The sequence below is a fragment of the Tachysurus fulvidraco genome, chromosome 9 (genome assembly GCF_022655615.1).
Source record: "Tachysurus fulvidraco isolate hzauxx_2018 chromosome 9, HZAU_PFXX_2.0, whole genome shotgun sequence".
NCBI classification, from domain to species: Eukaryota; Metazoa; Chordata; class Actinopteri; order Siluriformes; family Bagridae; genus Tachysurus; species Tachysurus fulvidraco.
The window spans coordinates 12,658,047-12,678,036 of NC_062526.1; the positions used below are offsets into that span (position 1 = coordinate 12,658,047).

General features: G+C 41.6%; 2 protein-coding genes across 3 annotated transcripts in view; both read right to left on the reverse strand.

The window, feature by feature from the left end:
• fam172a (family with sequence similarity 172 member A) overlaps window positions 1-11,098 on the reverse strand; it is a 175,436-nt gene extending 164,338 nt beyond the window's left edge. Inside the window, exons 1-4 of one of the 2 annotated variants that reach the window (XM_047818158.1) lie at window positions 11,003-11,098; window positions 9,674-9,806; window positions 9,323-9,424; window positions 2,477-2,577 (exon numbers count right to left, since the gene is read on the reverse strand). In XM_047818158.1, coding sequence (XP_047674114.1) covers window positions 2,477-2,577; window positions 9,323-9,424; window positions 9,674-9,770 — 300 coding nt within the window. In that variant the 5' untranslated portion in view covers window positions 9,771-9,806; window positions 11,003-11,098. Of the gene's footprint in view, window positions 1-2,476; window positions 2,578-9,322; window positions 9,425-9,673; window positions 9,807-10,754; window positions 10,919-11,002 lie in introns of those variants that run through there. The other variant, XM_047818159.1, reaches the window with a different exon arrangement.
• Window positions 11,099-12,696: 1,598 nt separating this feature from the next.
• Window positions 12,697-19,990, reverse strand: part of kiaa0825 (KIAA0825 ortholog) — a 115,490-nt gene continuing 108,196 nt past the window's right edge. Inside the window, exon 20 of the mRNA XM_027145593.2 lies at window positions 12,697-13,126. Coding sequence (XP_027001394.2) covers window positions 13,012-13,126 — 115 coding nt within the window. The 3' untranslated portion in view covers window positions 12,697-13,011. The remainder of the gene's footprint in view (window positions 13,127-19,990) is intronic.

Below are 19,990 nucleotides of genomic sequence, written 5' to 3' on the forward strand. Positions count from 1 at the left end.
GGGTGGTGTGTGTGTGACTGTAGCATAACTCAGTCGGGTGGTGTGTGTGTGACTGTAGCATAACTCAGTCGGGTGGTGTGTGTGACTAGCATAACTCAGTCGGGTGGTGTGTGTGACTGTATCATAACTCAGTCGGGTGGTGTGTGTGACTGTAGCATAACTCACACACACACGCACGCACGCACGCACGCACGGACACACACACGCACGCACGGACACACGCACGCACGCACGGACACACGCACGCACGCACGCACGCACGGACACACACACGCACGCACGCACGGACACACGCACGCACGCACGGACACACACACACACGCACGCACACGCACGCACGCACGGACACACACACACACGCACACACGGACACGCACGCACGGACACACACACGCACGCACGCACGGACACACGCACGCACGCACGGACACACACACACACACACACACGCACACGCACGCACGCACGGACACACACACGCACGCACACACGGACACGCACGCACGCACGCACGGACACGCACGCACGCACGGACACACACACGCACGCACGCACGGACACACGCACGCACGCACGCACGGACACACGCACGCACGCACGGACACACACACGCACGCACGCACGGACACACACACGCACGCACGGACACACACACGCACGCACGGACACACACACGCACGCACGCACGGACACACACACGCACGCACGCACGGACACGCACGCACGCACGCACGGACACGCACGCACGCACGCACGGACACGCACGCACGCACGGACACACACGCACGCACGCACGGACACACACGCACGCACGCACGGACACACACACGCACGCACGCACGGACACACACACGCACGCACGCACGGACACACACGCACGCACGCACGGACACACGCACTCACACGCACGCACGGACACACGCACTCACACGCACGCACGGACACACGCACTCACACGCACGCACGGACACACGCACTCACTCACACACACTCACTCACACACACACACACACCTCACACACACACACACTCACACACACACACTCACACACACACACTCACACACACACACACACGCACACACACACACACTCACACACACGCACGCAAAACACAACACACGCAACAAACACACACACGCACGAAAAACACACACCAAAACACACAACACACACAAAAAAAACACTCACAAAACACAAAACACACACCACACAAACACACAAACAAAAAAAACAAACACAAAACACACACACGCACACACATCAACAAACACACAACACACTAACACACAAACACACAAACAACACACACACACACACACACACACAAACACCACACTCACACAACACACACACACACACACACACACACACAAACACACACACTCACTCACACACACACACACACACACACACACACACACACACACACACACACACACTCACACACACACACTCACACACTCCCTCACACACACACACTCCCTCACACACACACACACACACACTCCCTCACACACACACACACACACACTCACTCCCTCACACACACACACACACACACTCCCTCACACACACACTCACTCACACACACACACACACACTCCCTCACACACACACACACACACACACTCACGCACACGCACGCACGCACGGACACACACACACACACACTCCCTCCCTCACACACACACACACTCCCTCACACACACACACACTCCCTCACACACACACACACTCCCTCACACACACACACACACTCCCTCACACACACACACACTCCCTCACACACACACACACTCCCTCACACACACACACACTCCCTCACACACACACACTCCCTCACACACACACACTCCCTCACACACACACACTCCCTCACACACACACACTCCCTCACACACACACACTCCCTCACAGCAGTGTTTTTATGGAAGTGAGCAAATGAGTTAATAGAAAGTAAGAGATGAAAAGAGGGAGAGACAGAGGAATAGACTGCAACAGAAATAGAAAAGGGTGAAATGTGAGAGTCATTTTACTCTGTGTGTGTGTGTGTGTGTGTGTGTGTGTGTGTGTGTGTGTGTGTGTGTGTGTGTGTGTGTGTGTGTGTGTGTGTGTGTGTGAAAAGAGCAAGCAAAAGAGAGAGATCTGCAGTGTTCCAGAGAGCGCTTCCAATTACTGCAGGGAATCCAATTACAAAGTTATTAAACCTGGGAAACAGAGATGCATCAAAACCATCATCAAAGTTCCCCACTAATAGTACACACTACCAAAAATCCTTTTTTCATCTAATAATACAGTGAAAGTCGCAGCGCTCTCCCTTAATTTAACTAGCACGTCTTTAAGAAAGAAAAAAAAGATGAGAATCCACAGAGCATGTGTGAGTATGTTACATGGATAAACTTGCCAACAATTTCTGAAAGGATTACAATGACAAAACCTGATGATGTATGAAACCGAGTGAGAGTGAAAATTACCTCTCCCAGTGCCTCGTATCTTTTCTGGTTCCACCTGTGCATCCTCTCCTTATAGTTGAAGACAAACGGCTCTCCAGTTTTTGTGTGTCGTAGCTGGCCATCTACACAAGAAAGGAACACATGTTAACATCTCGACTGTTTGGAGCTTAACTTTCTAAAAACTGAAATTGTACCCCACTGATGTATTAATAAGCAAACAACACAACATACCGGGGTATGCTGTTATCGCAGATTAATCAATGAAGTGGATTTTTCCCATAAAAGTGTGTTTTATTCCCGATTATACAATGCCATTTTCCAAATATTACAAACCTGCAGCTTTACAAGAAACATAGAATATGTAACACACACACACACCACACACACACACACACACATGTATATATACACACTCACACTCACACAAATATGGATATTATTAAAAAATATTACACTTTTTAATGTCATTAATTATATGTACTGTATATATATATAATTTTTTTTTTTTTTTACGAGTTACACACTTTTTTTTTTTTTTTATAAGTGTTTAATTGAGTGTTTGTGCTTTAGTTTTATTTCATTTGTTTTTTGTTCCCTTTTTTGTGTGGAAACCGTGAAAAACCTGATTGTTGATTAAACGGTTAATCCTGCTCAGCACAAATCATAATCACATGACAAAACACAATCTTGTCATGTTATAAGCCTTGTCAGGTGGTATTTTTATCTGAGTTTGTATTAAGAAATCCTCCACCTGGTCAGCACAGCATGGCATGGTTAACACTCTCGTCACGAACAGAGAACATCCATCCATCCATTTTCTACCGCTTAAGAACAGAGAACATTTGGAATGAAACTATACCACTAGCTTTACTTTTCATCTTTTTTTCTGAACATGGTAGTGACGATGAGCCAAGTCCAGGCAAGACGTTGAAACGGATGGCGCTAAGAGTCATAGTCTTCTGTGCTGCCAGTCAGAGGCAGTGAACGAGGTGCGAGCTTCGGTTCAGGCCTGCTTGATGTGCATCTCTCTTGTCTCATGCAATTAAATGTGTTTGGCTGCGGTCCCCCATCTGGCAGGTACAAGGCCCGAGGATGGCTAACGCTTCTCTGGTTCCCTTTCGCATGGGCTTCTGGGACGTCTGGCGCTCCAGCATAAGACATCTGGTGTGGCAGGGCCGCTCTCGGCCATTTCTTTCTCTCTGTCTGTGCCCGTGTTCCCCTCCCACCTAAGAGCTCCAAGGGCGTGCTTGTGAGTGCAAGTGTATGTGTGTGTGTGTGTGTGTGTGTGTGTGTGTGTGTGTGTGTTTTTGTGCATGTGCGTGCTCAGACCACCACAACTGTTCACCTCCTACACAAGGCCTTCGACAGGATGATTTGAGCCAAGGCCAGGGAACTTCATTCACACTGACCCTTCCCCATTGCCAGAGCGACGCCAAGGCCAGACTGTACAGCCAAGTGCTGGAGCGGCTAAAACAGCTGGCGAGGGACCTTGGAGGTAAACAAATGCAGTCTAACTAACAACCAACCACATGAAGGAGCAAAAAGAGGGTGAAGAAGAGGATATGGGACGCACACCACAGTGTTTCCATCAATATAAAACACGTGTAATGAAACATTTTAATTATCTATCCATCCATTTTCAGTAGCGCTTATTCACAGGGAATCTGCAGTCTATGTCAGGTGACTCAGGAAACAAGGCAGGGGACACTCTGGATGGGATGCCAACAGACACATTAGACAATTTAGAGATGCCCCAACCCTGATGGGGTTGTATTATATTTGTATTAAACTCTTAATGATGATGTTTAGTGATCCCATTTGTGTTGTCTGATGTTTTACATTTTCATCATTCTGGTGAGAAGCTGACTATCTATCTCATAACTAGCGCAGATACAAACGTATTTAACAGAAGGAAAACATTCCGCAAGTCTTAGAATAGCAGATTTGAAGTTAAACGGTGAAGCTCCTAACACAAAAACAGCAAGATCCATCTATGATTAGCGATCAGTCTACAAAATGACAAGCATAATGATGATGACGGTGGAAACAGCATGAAAGCTTAAGCCCTGGAAGCTGATCCATATGAACTGAGCGTACACACGAGCAGGACAATTGACAGAAAATTGGCATCTTTAGGTAGAAATGAAGTCTGCAGAGGTGCCACGGTCAACAGGGAGTCAGAAAACGTTAACCAAGTCCAACGTGATGATTAAACAAATGTTTCAATTAAAAAAATACTCATTACAAAATAAACACCAGTGAAGTATTCATCTATATTAATATGCAAGTCATTCATTGTTCTACAAAGTCCAAAAGTTCCATTCACGGCTTAAACTGAAACGTTACTATAAAAGGTTAACTTTCTGAGGAACAAAAGTTTTTGAATAAAACCATTAGAGCACAAAGTACTTTAAAAACTTTCTCCAGGAGGATTATATCGGCTCATGAGAGAACTCCAGCAGCCAAGCGAGGGGTGTGTAATACTTCTAAAAACTCGGCTCTTGAGATATAGTCCCATCTATCCTTATGATGACACGACTGGATAATGAAATGAAGCCCAATGCAGTGTTAAATCTAATTGTGACCTCTCTGATTGCAAATGCACAAAGCTAAAAGACTCAAAGCATACACACTTAACCCAAACAGCCCAAGGGCCTCATACTTTCTCAATTACCCCTGCACAGCAATTTTTTTTCCCAAAGAGAAACGTTTGCATAAGCATTTTTTATTCGGCTCGTTTTCAATCCCTCGTACTTCTGCACAGTTAGCAGGCGATAAATCCAGCACGGCTAACTCGATGAGTATTACTGTATTTGCCCTCGCTGTTAGCTGTTCAACATCATGTAGTGCTAAAAGGCCATTCATCAGCATGCGCCACTGAAATGGCGTCCACTACTAATAGAGGAGGTTTTTTTTTGGTGCAAAAAAGGAAGAAAGGAGTAGGCACACGCAGGAAAAAGGGATCTTGCAGGAATTGATTATGCATGTGCAGAGGAGTGAAGCACAATGCTAGGAAGGCCAGCGTCTAACAGAAGGAAGACAGGGATCTAATGAAAGCTCGTGTGCGGCGGAGGTTCAGCTCCATCGCCCTCACATCAACGACTCTCCGAGGAATATGCCTCCTCAACTTTTTCTTCTTTCTTGCGTAATTAGCATGCTGTTCTCAATTTTTTTGGCTTAATTAGGTGTACATAACCTTGGATTTCCAGTAATGAACGAGCTGAAGGCTAACTGTGATGAAGCCATCATGCAGCAGGATTCTGAAAAACTTCTCTTGCAAATACATGCGCAAGTATTTTATAGGCTGCTTCATTACAGCACCATTCAAATTAACACTCAGGGCTACAGGCCTTGGCAACGATGCCTGTGTTTGATCTGAGAGAAAAAAGCGCTTCACAAACGGATTAAATACAGCAAAATACGCAAATGTGTTAAGAAATAAATAAATAGTAGTGCTATATTTTCAGTGACTGAAATGAAGTATTCAAGGCAGCGACAGGAGGCTTTTTAGAGCGAGCAGCAAGGTTATGCAAATGTGGCCGTCAAGTTGAGTGCAAGGCTGAGTAAGCCACTGACAGCCCATGGCATGCACAACTTGTCCATTCAGCTGCCAGTGACTCAGGAGACTCTCAAACAGACAGCGCTATCAGAGCCAAGACGCTGCCGTCAATGGCCAATGAGGACGTTTACTCCTTCTCATCTCTCAGTACTGGAGTCTACAAACTTTTGCCTCCATTTTTAATACAGTTTTTCTCCCAGTTGTCCTCCATTCAGGTTGGTTTGCAATCAAAACAAGCATAATCACGCAATAAAAGTTACCATCAGTGAGAATTAATAAACTCCCCCGACACAAAAATGAGTCACGTATATCACGTATCTACTTAGTTCCACTTCCCTGTGACTTAACAACAGAGCCAATCCTGTCAGGTAAGAATGCCAGCAGTGTCTTGAGATGGTTCCTGTCAATTGTATCCCACTCTCCCACTGACTGGGTGTGAAATTCAGCTACACTTCGTGAGGCCCATTTCAGAGGTTCACCTGCTGTTCCTAATAATCCCACAAGATTTCAAGTCACGTTAAAGTGTCCCAGTTTTCCATCACACCCTCCGAAACCAGTCAAACACGGATTTGGCCCGGCAAACTCTACATGCGTCAGACTGGAATGTGGGGAGTGTTGGTGTTTAACCTTTTGAAGCAAGGTGACCTGTGATCAATAACTAATGACCTGCAACTGACCGCCTACAAGAGACCGCCTACAACTGACCACCTAAAAGAGACCAACTACAGGAGACCGCTTACAACTGACCACCCTCAACTGACCATCTATGACTGACCATCTACAAAAGACAAACTACAACTGACCGTCTACAACTGACTGTCTACAAGAGACAAACTACAACTGACCGTCTACAACTGACTGTCTACAAGAGACAAACTACAACTGACCACATTAGATCTCTCCTTATTTTGTGATAGCATGTGAAAGCATAAAGCTGTTATTTAATGCAGTCCATGCTGTATTTATCCAATCAGGGCTGCTGATGGTGCAAATATTCAAATAAGAACAAGCCAGGGTTTAGGAAAGTACACAATGTGATACAGATTATAATTTATTAAAGGTAATGTAGATGTAGTAGGTAGTGTGATACAGATTATAATTTATTTAGGTAATTTATTAACTCTGGCTAAAGTTTGAGCAGTATGAAACAATGAAATAATATAACCCAGGATTGTGTTGACCTGGAGTTTACACTCAACCAGAGGAACTATTTTACGTGTGAAAACCTCTCTCATAAAATAAGACGCTGCTACCGTGTTGGAGATGTGACTCATTTTTGTGTGTGTGCTCCTGAGCTGGATGAATCACATTAACTAAGCTGCATGATCATAACCCATGCTGATAAATTCTCTGCAACATTTCTTTGTCTGTGTGTGTATACACTGCCGGCCTTGTATGTATAATGTTTGCTTAGTCGTGTAAACAAACTTATCTGCTAAGAAGTAGGGAATAAAACATGACACAGGGTTCTGCTATAAGAAAATAATGATGATGACAGGGTGATGTGATGTGCCCTGACACAAAGCAGGCCTCCCTGTTACCTCTCTGAATTCAATTATTTCCCTCAAACGGCAAGTGTTTAATTTCTCTTATCACCACAGCATTTTAGCGTATTAATAAGATCATAACAATGTTTGTGAGACAGATTATTGCTTATAACAATCTATAAACAGTTGTCACCTCACAAGACTCGTTTCTTTCCCATAGTAAAACTTTCCCATGGTATCAAACTTAACGTTACAGCTTTAACTCTGACTGTTATAAAGCCCTAACACTGGAGACTCCTTCCAAAAATAATCAACATCTCCCACTATAAAACACCACATTTTGTAATCTTGCTTTCTTCTTCTTGTCAAAGCATCGTCCATTAAATTCCCTGTCTATGCTGTTACTACAGAGAAACACTAATGTACATTAATAGAAACCTCTACATCTGGTGCTATTGTCAGATGTTCTGTTACAGAAGGTCAATAAAGACCTTCTGAGCAGCCAGAATGGAGACTTCTGGAGAAGTGTTGTGGTGTAAAATGTTCTGAAATCTTCCCAAACATCATTTCATCAAAAGCACACAAAACAGAGCGAGTCCTTTGCTATGAAATCAACTAAACCTGGTTTTGGCCTTGAACAGTGCAGCACAGTTTAAGTGCTGCTTAATTACCAACCTTATTTTTATTCTGAGTATACAGTCCAGCACATTATTTATGTTTGTGCACAGTTAATGAATTCGACTGAAGGGCCATGAAGTAGCATTACAGAGTGCATCATAACTGCAATGTTCATCCTCTGTGTGTGTTTAAATGGCTGTTTTGACAATCCTAGAGCTCTGATTAAAGATCATAGTGTACTGTATTCATATGCTGGGTTTTTTATTTATTTATTTATTTATTTATTTAGTCTATTTATTTGATTTTATTTTACTTTTAAATTCCATTTTATGTCCTTGGCGCTCTAGCAGCACAATCCCACGCTTTCACCACCAGGGCTCGGGTTCAATTCCCAGACAGGGAACCAACCCAGCCATTCAGGGGGTTAATGCAGGTCCCAAGCCCAGATAAAATGGGAGTGTTGCGTCAGAAGAGCATCAAACTGAAAACCAATATCAAACGTGCGGATCAAATAACCCATGGTGAAAATCTGAACAGGAAGCAGTGGCTAATAAAATCTGAAATTGAACTGTGCACTACAGCATATATTTTAAGTACACAGTTTGGTGGTAGATCCCAACGTTTGTAGAGTAAAGTTTGTAAAGTTTTGTTGTAACAGAAAGGGCCACTGCTCTCATTAGATATAAATAACGTCACTACAATAAAGTGTAAAACATATTGAAAATGCTTACTGGGTGTAGATAAACTCCATCTCAATTAATTTACCAAGCCAGCTATGCTGTTTAAGGTCCAGTTTCTCACACTCTGTCCTATTACTATACTTTTGGAAATTTCTAACATTATTAATATAATAATCCTGATTAGTCAGACAATTCCAGGTAAGATTCAGCTAGTTGTTTACTATTTGTAATTACCCACAAAAACTTCACTTCTCATAGCTGCCATAATTTTTTAATATATACAGCATATTTTCTCTACAGGTCCTTGGAGTTTAAAAAAATATACTATTTAATTGGGTTTAGCTAAACATGTGTGTGTTTTTTGTCTGTGCCCCTGTGCAGTGTTTTAGCCAAGGTCAGAACAGGGGCTTGTTTGCTGTGAATAAATCACTGTAGACTTTAGAGAGGAAGACGATGCATGTAGTCCTTGTGTCTCTGCTCTAACAGCCCATTTTACAAATGTACAGTTATAACCAACACTTACGCTCATTAAAAGCATATTCAAACTCTTCCAAAGTTTTGGGGAAGACGAGAGCAGGTTCGTCTTTCTTCATCAGCTCGTCTAAGTCGATCCTGGATAACAAATCTGAGCAGAGAAGCAAAATCATCAAAGTGCCATTTCAGCACCAACAACACAGACTATAAGATGCAATAATTTAATCAAATTATTTTATGATATAAAAGATCATAAAGGGCACAATCTCAATCAAAACTCAATGAAAAATATTCAAAAATTGTGAAAAATTATAATGAAAAATATTCTAAAAAATATGAAAATACAGGAAAATTAAGCCATCGATTCTTTATATATTCCAGTAGATTGTCCTCTACTTACCTTTGAGTGAAGCATTTTCCTTTTCTTCTTGTGCTGAAAGCTGAGCCATAGTTATCCACACCAAATAAAACAGACAAAAGTCAGGCTTGACGAGCATGGACCTTCGGCTTCAGGCAGCTCACAGCAGTGTAGGCTACAAACAGACAAGAACAAAAAATTGAAAAAGAGCAGCTTTATAAATTCATTCCTAAAGGTTTGATTGATATCGAAGGTTCAGTCATGAGACATGAATGATTTATGTCAAATCTAAAGTTTTACAGTAGTGCTATGAACAACAGCCTGAGGGTTAAGCCTTATTCGGACCCGATCAGGTTAACAGTCGGAGTTGAAGTAACGTGTATATTAAAGGGGAATCTTAAAGGTTCGAATCGATAATGATCGTGTCAATGATTTAGAAAGATTACACCATGTTTTACCTGCTAGAACAGAACATACCCCAAGGTTTAAATATATTCATCAGAATTGACATGTTGGTAAAGAGTCTGTTAAGGAAAAGAGGTTTTGCCTTTCACTCCAGAAAGTCATCCGTTCTATCGACCAGTTTCTGAGTTTAGAACAGTTAACAATAACAATATCATTAAACATTTTAAACACCACTTCCTTTAGGGTTAGGAAAAAGATTTCCCATCACAGGTAAATAAAGCCAATGTACAATGTTATGGTCATGTGACCTACAGGTACTACAGCAAGCTCTTAAAATGAAGAAGAGGCTTGTAGTAAAAACGAGCTACATGTGATACACATGGACGATTTATTGTGATGAATAACTTTGTGTTATTAAGAGCAGTGATCCCTCGTCCACAATTTGCACGAGTTTAATGATCACTAGTAATGTTTAAGCAAAGCTACACACGACTGAATGCCTGGCTTTAATCAAAGCAGAAACAAATTTGTTCGCAAAACATTTTAAATCGAGTACAAAAAAAGCTCTCCGGGAGCCGATAAACGTGATTTAACCAGTCAGTCAGTCCGTCTGCTTTGTTTAGTAAACACCTTCATCCCACACTGTCAGGTAGCGAGTTAGCAAAACAAAGCTAACAACCAACAGCAGCAGCTATGGTGAGTGTCTGCGTTCACACACCGCGTCTCTGTGCTTCACTTTACACGCTTTTATAAACACTGAGTTGATAAGATACTTTGAGAGCAGCTTTTTAGCTCAGCGGCTAAACTGACTGTCATTAACACTGACATTCCGTGGACTAAAGTCGTGTCATTTTGTCACTGTGTTTCCTCTGGAGAAACAGGAGGTAGTTTACTGCAGAGAGGAAGCTAAACAGTGGGACTAATGGGTTTTATTTAAACGCTCAGTTTTTGTTTTCGGTCACGTACCATGTAACAAGCACTGCTGAGCTTTCAAACATCCTCTGCTTCCTTGTTATTCCAAACCGGAAGTAACGCCTCCATTGTGACGAAGGCGGAAGTCAGTCTCAGCCGATTGGAGGGATTTAAAACGACAGCGATGCATTAGATAGATAGATAGATAGATAGATAGATAGATAGATAGATAGATAGATAGATAGATAGATAGATAGATAGATAGATAGATAGATAGAAAGAAAAAGCAAATAAACACGCAAATAAATAAATAAATAAATAAATAATAAACAAGCAAATCAAACAAACAAACAAACAAATAACTAAATAAAATTTAATAAATAAATAAAATAAGTAGATAGATAGATAAAAAAATAGATAAATAATAGATAGATAGATAGATAGATAGATAGATAGATAGATAGATAGATAGATAGATAGATAGATAGATAGATAAGCAAGCACATATTGTTAACATCACAATATATTTACAAAAAAATACATTTTTAGTGTTTGGGTATAAATAGACAACTTTACATGGAAACTAGTAAGAAAGAAATAAAGAAATAGGACATAATTCATGATAAAGGAAGAAAAATAATTGCTACAAATAATTAAAAAAAATAGAAAAATAATAAGGCTAAAAGCAAATAAAATTGTAAGAAGGGTTTCTAAATATTTTTGTAATAAATCTTATCCTTGTCAAGGATGAAGAAGTGAACACTAGATGTGTGGTAGGAATACACGTGGGATAAGTCCATCACAGGGCATCGTGCATTTAGATTTAGGGCATTTGGTAGATCCACTTAAACAGAGCAATTTAGTATCAGTGAATCATCTTCAACCCGGTTCACTAGGTCGGAAACTATGAGTGCTAAAAGTCTTATAGAAACTTTTCACGTAAGAATGTAAGTGAAACACATATGATAATATGATAATTTAAGCACTTGTCTTAGATGTCATTTGAAGACCGCCAGTGACTCTCTTTGGATTTCTAGAGGAAGTTCATTCTACCACCTACAGCAGAAGCCAGAGAAGAGTCTTAATGCATGCCTTTCTTCGACTCTGAGAGATGATGGATCCATCTAAGTAGTGCTTAGTACCAGAGGGAGTGTGCAGTGCAGGGTGTTATAACAGCTTTGAGGTAAAAGGGTGCTGGTCCATTTTTGGCTTTGTAGGCAAGCATCCGTGTTTTAAATCCGGTGTGGCCAGCTACAGGAAGCCAGTGGAGGGAGTGTAGTAATAGAGTGGTGTAGGTGCACAAACATTCACACACACATTCACACTCATTCATATCCTAGGCACAATTTGAATAGTCAGTCCACCTACTGCATGTTACTGGCCACCAAAGAACCTGAAGGAAATCCACAGAAACACAGTGAGGGAGAAACCTGAGCTCAAGATCGAACTATGGACCCCGAATGTGTCTGCCACCTCGCTTAGTAAAGTTATAATTAAGTTGTATCTATATATTTGTATATTAAAACAGTTTTTAAGTAACATGAAGAAATCACAAAAATATCATAATAATTGACAGAACTTTTATTATTACAAATGCACATATGCTTAAATGAAAATGTATTAAAAACTAATAATATATCCCACATACTGACACCTCGATGTGTGTGTGTGTGTGTGTGTGTGTGTGTGTGTGTGTGTGTGTGTGTGTGTGTGTGTGTGTGTGTGTGTGTGTGTGTGTGTCTGTGCGTGTGTGTGTTTGGGTGGATGTGTGTGTGGGTGTGTGTATGTGTGGGTGTGTGTGTGTGTCTGTGCGTGTTTGGGTGGATGTGTGTGTGGGTGTGTGTATGTGTGGGTGTGTGTGGGTGTGTGTGGTCAGAATGATTCAGTTCAACAGTAATTCTGTAAACCGCTTCTTATCTTTAGAGTGATAATTAATATCAACCCTAATACGGAACCTCATACTAAACAAAACAAAACAAAAAAACAATAAAACATTATCATTAAATATCTTAAAATGCAAAGGCAAATATACAGATATACAGAAAATGTGTACAGCATTCAAGTCATTCAAAGACTTCTGAACAAGATTCTGGGGCTCCATTTAAATATGTTTGCTTTAAATGATCCACTAAAATCTTTTCTTCATCTTCAAGTGAAGCCCCATCCTGCATCTCCCACCTGCAACACACACACACACACACACACACACACACACACACACACACACACATACACACACACACAAACACACACACATTGGTTCACTAATGAGTCTAAAAAGCAGTGATATTTGGTGATAACTGCAAACATAATGTGGACGTACTGTGGCTTGAAGTCAATATTGAATTAAGTTATAAATATAATGTCTACCGTATAATCCAACTCAGACTACTTCTTGTGGAGCAAATATCCAAAGCAAAATGAATAGCTAGGACACTGTGGTGATTCTTCAACTGTGTAAGTTAACAAAGACCATACCTCAGTGTCGTGTTAGATAGTCGGCTCCTGATATCAAGTTTCATGGTGTGCAAATCCATTTCAAAGCCCACAGACCCTAACATGGTGCTATGATGATGTTGGGGGTTCAATTCCTGTTTCTGCAATGTGTGTGTAGAGTTTGCATGTTCCCCATGTGCTTCTGGGCTTTCCACCAGTCCAGTGAAGTGCGTTGTCGGCTCCAAATCCAAAGTGTGTATATGGGTGTGTGCAGGTGTGTGTGCGCACTGTCCCACTGTCCCCTAGTCAGAGATGGATCAATAAATGTAACACTAGTTTTATCTTGTCCTTCCAAGATTTTTATCTTTTCTATCCAATATTTATATGGATTCTAATTTACTGATTTAAATGAAACTGGTTTGTATTACTGATTAGTCTTACTTGTTAATGAAAATAGCTGATTTTTTTTAAATCTCTTAAAAAAAGTGTGTTGTGTTTGAATTGCATTTCACACAAGTACCAATGTACAGTATATAAACACAAAACCCTCATTTATCTCTCTATGACCTTTAACTTTCCTACAATTTTCTACAATATGCGAGTATATGACCTTGTGAAATGTTCTGTTCTCTAATTTTAAATTGTTTTCTGTTCACCATAAAGTGTTTGATTATAAAGTGTATATTCATAAAGTGTAGGCAGCTTTGACCATTTATTCAAGTATCCCTTTAATTGGCTCTTTTCTATATTTAACTGAAGAACACTCTGAGACAATATCCGTATTTTCAGTCCAGCATAATTTCTCTGCATTTTTCCCTCTCCTGGTGGTAAGAAGCATTAAAACATCAAGAGAAAGGGATTATATATGTATTTCTTTCAAAATGGCAGAACGGTGTTTGGTTTAGTATTCTTACACTGAACGTGTATTCAACTACACAAATGTGAACATGTGATTTCAGCAGTGTTTATTACTCCACACATGATGGATGAAGGACATATTCTTTCTTGTATGAGCTTTAACAGTATGTAAAAGTAACGGACAATCCCTGAAAATAATCTAGGATCTTTTTATCACATGAGTGTGATATGGACACTGCATTGTGCTCAGAAAGCACAGAGACTGTATGGAGTAACTATGTTGTCATTTCCACTATAAACTGTTCTAGTTTATGGCAGAAAAATTGTGTTTTCTAACCTCTGTGTGCGTGTCGTTTAATGTGTGCCTATCTAGCAGTGAGGAATTCCTTCAGAGAAGGATGTATAGACTCCATATATTGGAGAAGAAGACATGGCCTATCATCTGATGCACTTCATGCATACAAAGAAGCCCCCGGTGTAGGTGCACTCTGATGGAGCTCCTGCCTCGGTCATTGTGTATCTGTCTCGATCAGACAAGCTCTTTTTTCTTGCGTGGCCAGCGCTGTCAGTGCGGTAATTACAGGCTATATGGGGAGGATTTGTTTATGTAAATATGTGTGTTTGATGCATGGGGGCCTCTCGCGCTTGTCTGCTCTCAAAGCTGTGTCTCTTTCTCCCTGTCACAGGCCCCTTAGCAGAGCCACTGGGCCTGAACCTGACAGCAACAGCTTTCCACGATGTGTGTGTTTTTTTTTCTCATACACTCCAGTTTCCTATAGCGATGCATCGGACTACTGCCTCGGTGGCTCACAAGCATGCAGACACACTGCAAAGAACACATTCCTCACTGACAAAAAATACTGACAAAAAATTAGATACATAGCTTCAGTCACTCATTGTCTGGTCAGTCATTACCTCCGAGCAATAAACAAATAGCAAATAACGGAGAGAACGCTAGCAGAACACAATATTTACAAATGTCAGCGGTGCGCCGAGGCCGACCTGGTGACTGCATAGATGGAGGAAGTGGAAACGCTGAAGCTTTTTTTTTCAATGTTTAATTTTCAAATAGGATTAAGCAGAATGACATTTAGCTGAAGGTTACCCAGGCCGCTCGCGTCGCGCCGTCTTGATATTGATATTCCGCCGGCAGTGTGAAGCTTGTCAGTGGGACAAACGCACTTGATAAATGAGAAGGCCAGCAACAGGAAGGTGTTAAGTGCAAATTTGAAATTGAAGGAAGAGAGGCTTCCAACATGACACCAGTGGTAAACACTTTACTAAGAAGCGTGTCTGTTCGATATAATATGATGTGTGTACAATTTCAAATGGCTCATTTATTTTTATCTGTGTATACGCAGAGATCAAATTTTACCGTAACAACAATAGTAACAAGTGTAAAATCTTCAGTGTTGTATTGTTGGAAGATTCGCAGGGTGCCTTGGCTTCAGCAGGGAGAATGAGATGAATTTTGGGCCGTTGAGGAACACAGCAATTCCACCAGCTTTTCTGTCTTAATAAGGCAGCTCTGATGTGCCCTTTCATTCTTATCACCATGCTCATTTGTCATGCATTAATACCATTCTCGCTGACTCTGCTCTTTCTCTGCATACAAAGCAGGCGACATGCATTAGGACTCATATATTTACTGAATTTACACCATCCGCCAGAAACGTGCGCACATGACACCATCCAGAGCGCAAACGTCGCAACCAGACCAGTGTTTGCATGCACCGTGCGCTTTTCACTAAGCAGAATGTATACAGCACATAGCAGAAGAGTCAAACAGCCACAGCACGGACTACATGTAATATCAACACATGCATTATCAACACAGATGTTCTGCTGCATTCCACAATGGAAGGATTCGATTTGAATGTCGGCCAGTGTGCCCTGAGAATCTGCCGAGCTCAAAGCCATCTATCTTCCTAGTAGGATCTGAGGTTGAGCCTGAAGATCGGACCCAGCGGACCTACCCACATTAAACCCTGCTCCGGTGCAACATCGAGGCTCAGCCCCCAATAAGGGTCGAGAGGGAAACTAGCGAAGCCATTAGAGTAACTGTCAGCCCGGCCGAGTGGTTTTCCTCAGCATTCTGTGTTTCCCAGCGAACCCTTGCCAGCTCCTAGTCGCCGTCAGGTACCCGTGTTTGTTTAAACGTGTGCCTGTCAAACAAAGAGCGATGCTGCTCTCAGTGCCGGCCCACAAAAAAGGGAGCCTGACAAGTTCTGCTAATCAGAGACTTCACACATGCTTAGGACTTCAAGGATCCATCATAACGCAAAGCTAAATATTTAAAGTGCTAAACTTTGTGAAAAGGTCAGGGCTTTCCATGCGTGCCACAGGCAGGGCAGATTTGTCTACAGTGCAAAATATCGGTCTGGGGCTCTGGAAGTTCTGCCTCTTGCCCTAAGATGAGAGGATGCTGGTTCATTTCATGCTCCTAGGTTTTACCCTTTGGAACTAATATATATATAGCCAGGACGAGAATAGGTCATGGAGAAAGTCCTGGAAAGCCACCAGATAAAACTCCAGCCAAAACTAACCTATAAAACATATAATACATACTGATGCAATGCAGCTTTAGTGTCTTTTAGGTATGAATGAAACTTTTGTTGTTCTTTTTTCAATATATGAAAACAAAGCAGAGACAAACACCACAAACTACAGCAACTTCTGTACATTAGCTGAAGCATAAAAAACAGATCACCCACAGAGAGCTAGCATCCTCCGTCAGCGACTGGCCCTCGTCTCCTGCCGTTCTCCTTCGTCTCACTCCATCCATCATCTCCCCATCAGCCTCTTCCCTCTCCCTCCACTCTGATCTCTGCCAGCACAAACGCCGCTGCAGTGCCTCCACTGGCCACCGCGAGACATGAGTCAAGCGGCTGATCAAAGCACCTCCAGACAGCCCTTCCAGCACCACCTTTGAAACACTGAACCGAGAATCTCATATTTGCAGCATGGCTTTACGGTGCCCAATCCCTTCCACCACTGATGAGCGCCTGCACATCTGAGAGCGCTCGGCACCAAAGAGCTCGGTTTCACACACAACGCTACTGGCCTGAGCGTCTTTGAGGCTTGCGCTAATGGTGTGGTGGGAAAATAGAAAAATGACAATGTGGGTTCAGGTGAGTGCTGAGAGTGTCTGAAAAGTTGCAGGACTTTCCTGTCTGATTAGTGGTCCAGAAGGAAGGAAAAATGGGTGAAAGTTCTGAAGTAATTGAATGGAGCCTACAGTATGAGCTGATGTTTTCTAAGCAAATAACTAAATAACTGTGTTCAGGTTTTGCCAGCAACCATGACATCCTTCTACAGTCTTTAGTCCCTTTATGTTATTATCATTTATGTATTTTTTTAAATATATAATTAAATATTGATCACTAGTTCACAAAAAATTAAACAAACAATAAATCAATAAAGAAATAATTAAAAGAGTGCTTTTTGTACAGGAATCCTTCTGTGTGAGAGTGCTAGATTTAACTACTGGTCTAAGAGTGTTATTTAAAATAATAATAATAATTATTATTATTATTGTTGTTGTTATTATAATTTAAAATGTATTATTATTTTAAATAATAATAATAATAATAATAATAATAATAATAATAATAATAATAATAATAATAATAATAATAATAATAATAATGAAACCTCTTTGTTATGATCTAGTAGCTGCTTGTGATCTCAATTTACATGAAATAAATGAGAGTAGACTCAGAAATAGGCAGGTGGAAGACTTTTTTTTTTTGAAGAGGCCAAGCGACTCTGCTCACACAGAGCTCACCCTCCGACTGGTACGCTTATTTAAACACACCCAGTTCTTAACCTCTACTGGAGTTTGTCAAATAAAGCAGCACTGGCGCTCTGTTTGCCCTTGGCTCTGTCTCGTATCAAGAGTGCACTCTCCTTGTGTGGATGACACCTCTCACAGAAATAGCAGCTCCTGAGCCGCTACCCAGGACACTATCACTTCAGCTAAATCATTACCCCTCTTTGCCACTGAGCTGCCTGACAAGCCTGTGGCAAATCTGTCTCTCAAACCCAACCCGTATTGTTTCGAGTACTGGATTATCATCCGGAAAATACGTGTGAGCAGTGATATGGGCACTAAGTAGTTAACAAAATTGTTTAGAAAGTATTAACCAAACAGCAAAACTTTATGTTAGTCCCACAAACCCATCTTTCTTAACCCCCCATCATATTACTCTCTCAAACACACACACACACACACACACACACACACACACACACACACACACACACACACACACACACACATGTATTTGCCATAACAAGCAGCAGTGGCAGACACCTGCTGATGGCTCCAGCGAGCTCCAGGTCCCAGGGATCAAGCAGCTCCACAGAGGCAATCCGTCTTCCCTGACAGGGCTCGGCTGCACCCCGAGAACACTATGACAGCCCTTATTTTACCACAAAGACGCCGTGCCGACACACACCGCCTCCTCACAATGCACCCATGCAACAGCGTACAACAGCCCGTACAGCACAAAGTCTCCACGAGCCACGGCCTTATAAATGAATAAACAAAGCTTTGCACTTCTAAACACACGCACATTTGTGCATACATATCCACGTATCCATACACACACAACAAGCTGTTTCTCTCTGCTCCTGCCTGAGCGTCTATAGCAACATAAAGTGATTCAGTCTGATTTCACCTAGATGCAAGTCTACGGTGCGAGCTATTATTTATTCAGCACCTCCCTTCATAAATGATCCATATTTTAAAAGAAACACAGGCTGTAACTAGAAGGACGGCTATTCTCAAATGAAATAAGTTGAAATGATGACATTCCCTTTTGTTAACATAAAGTCATTTGCTTTCGCAGTCATTTAGCATCATAGATTTAGGGCTTCATCTAAAATGCCTCTTGATATCACCATTTAACCAGTGCAGGAACAGCAGCGATGTGATTACTCAGTAGTCCCTGAGTTTGAATGTGATAGCTAGTGTGACCTGAGTATCGATCTTTCCATCCACTTCCACACTCTCGGCTAAAGTGAGAAGCCAAGCAAATTATGCTCTTAACACTCACATTTACATTTATTCATTTGGTGCAAGCTTTTATTCGTAGTGACTTACACGTGAAGCAGAAGCCAATTCAAGCGTCCAGCAGTTTGAGGCGTTGACAGCAAACTGCTTAAAGTGTCCATCAACTGACCAGACGCAAGTGCAAGAAAGAAGACTAGATATAATGCCAACATTAAGCCCAGCTACAAATGATTTAATAATAGTCAGGATTAAGGACGTTATCCTTCCTGCTCAGTGTGGTGGTGAATCCAGAGCCTGTCCCAGGAATACTTTGTGTGAGGCAAAAGTAAGCATATATGTTCATCCATACTGGACAAAGGTTGTATCACCAAGGCTTACTCTTGGTTGTAATTTTCTTGGTGTAAATTTAAGACCACTTCATCAACTGGTCATAAGACGACCTTTCATTTAGGTGTGTAAAATTTACGGCTAGCAGAGAGCAGATGTAAATTCAAATCCCAGATGGTTTTTATGATAACCATTTTAAATATTAGCTAGATCATTGCCGTGGCATGTTTCAGGAGAGGGTTATTAACGAAGCATCCTGTCCACACCCCTTAAGAAGTACGTTACTATAAACAGTTTTATAGCATGTAGCCTACAATTTTACCTTATATCTATAGTCATTTATACAGTCTGGTAATATGTTCCATATTGATTTATACATTTATGGTTGTACCTCAGTGTCCTGT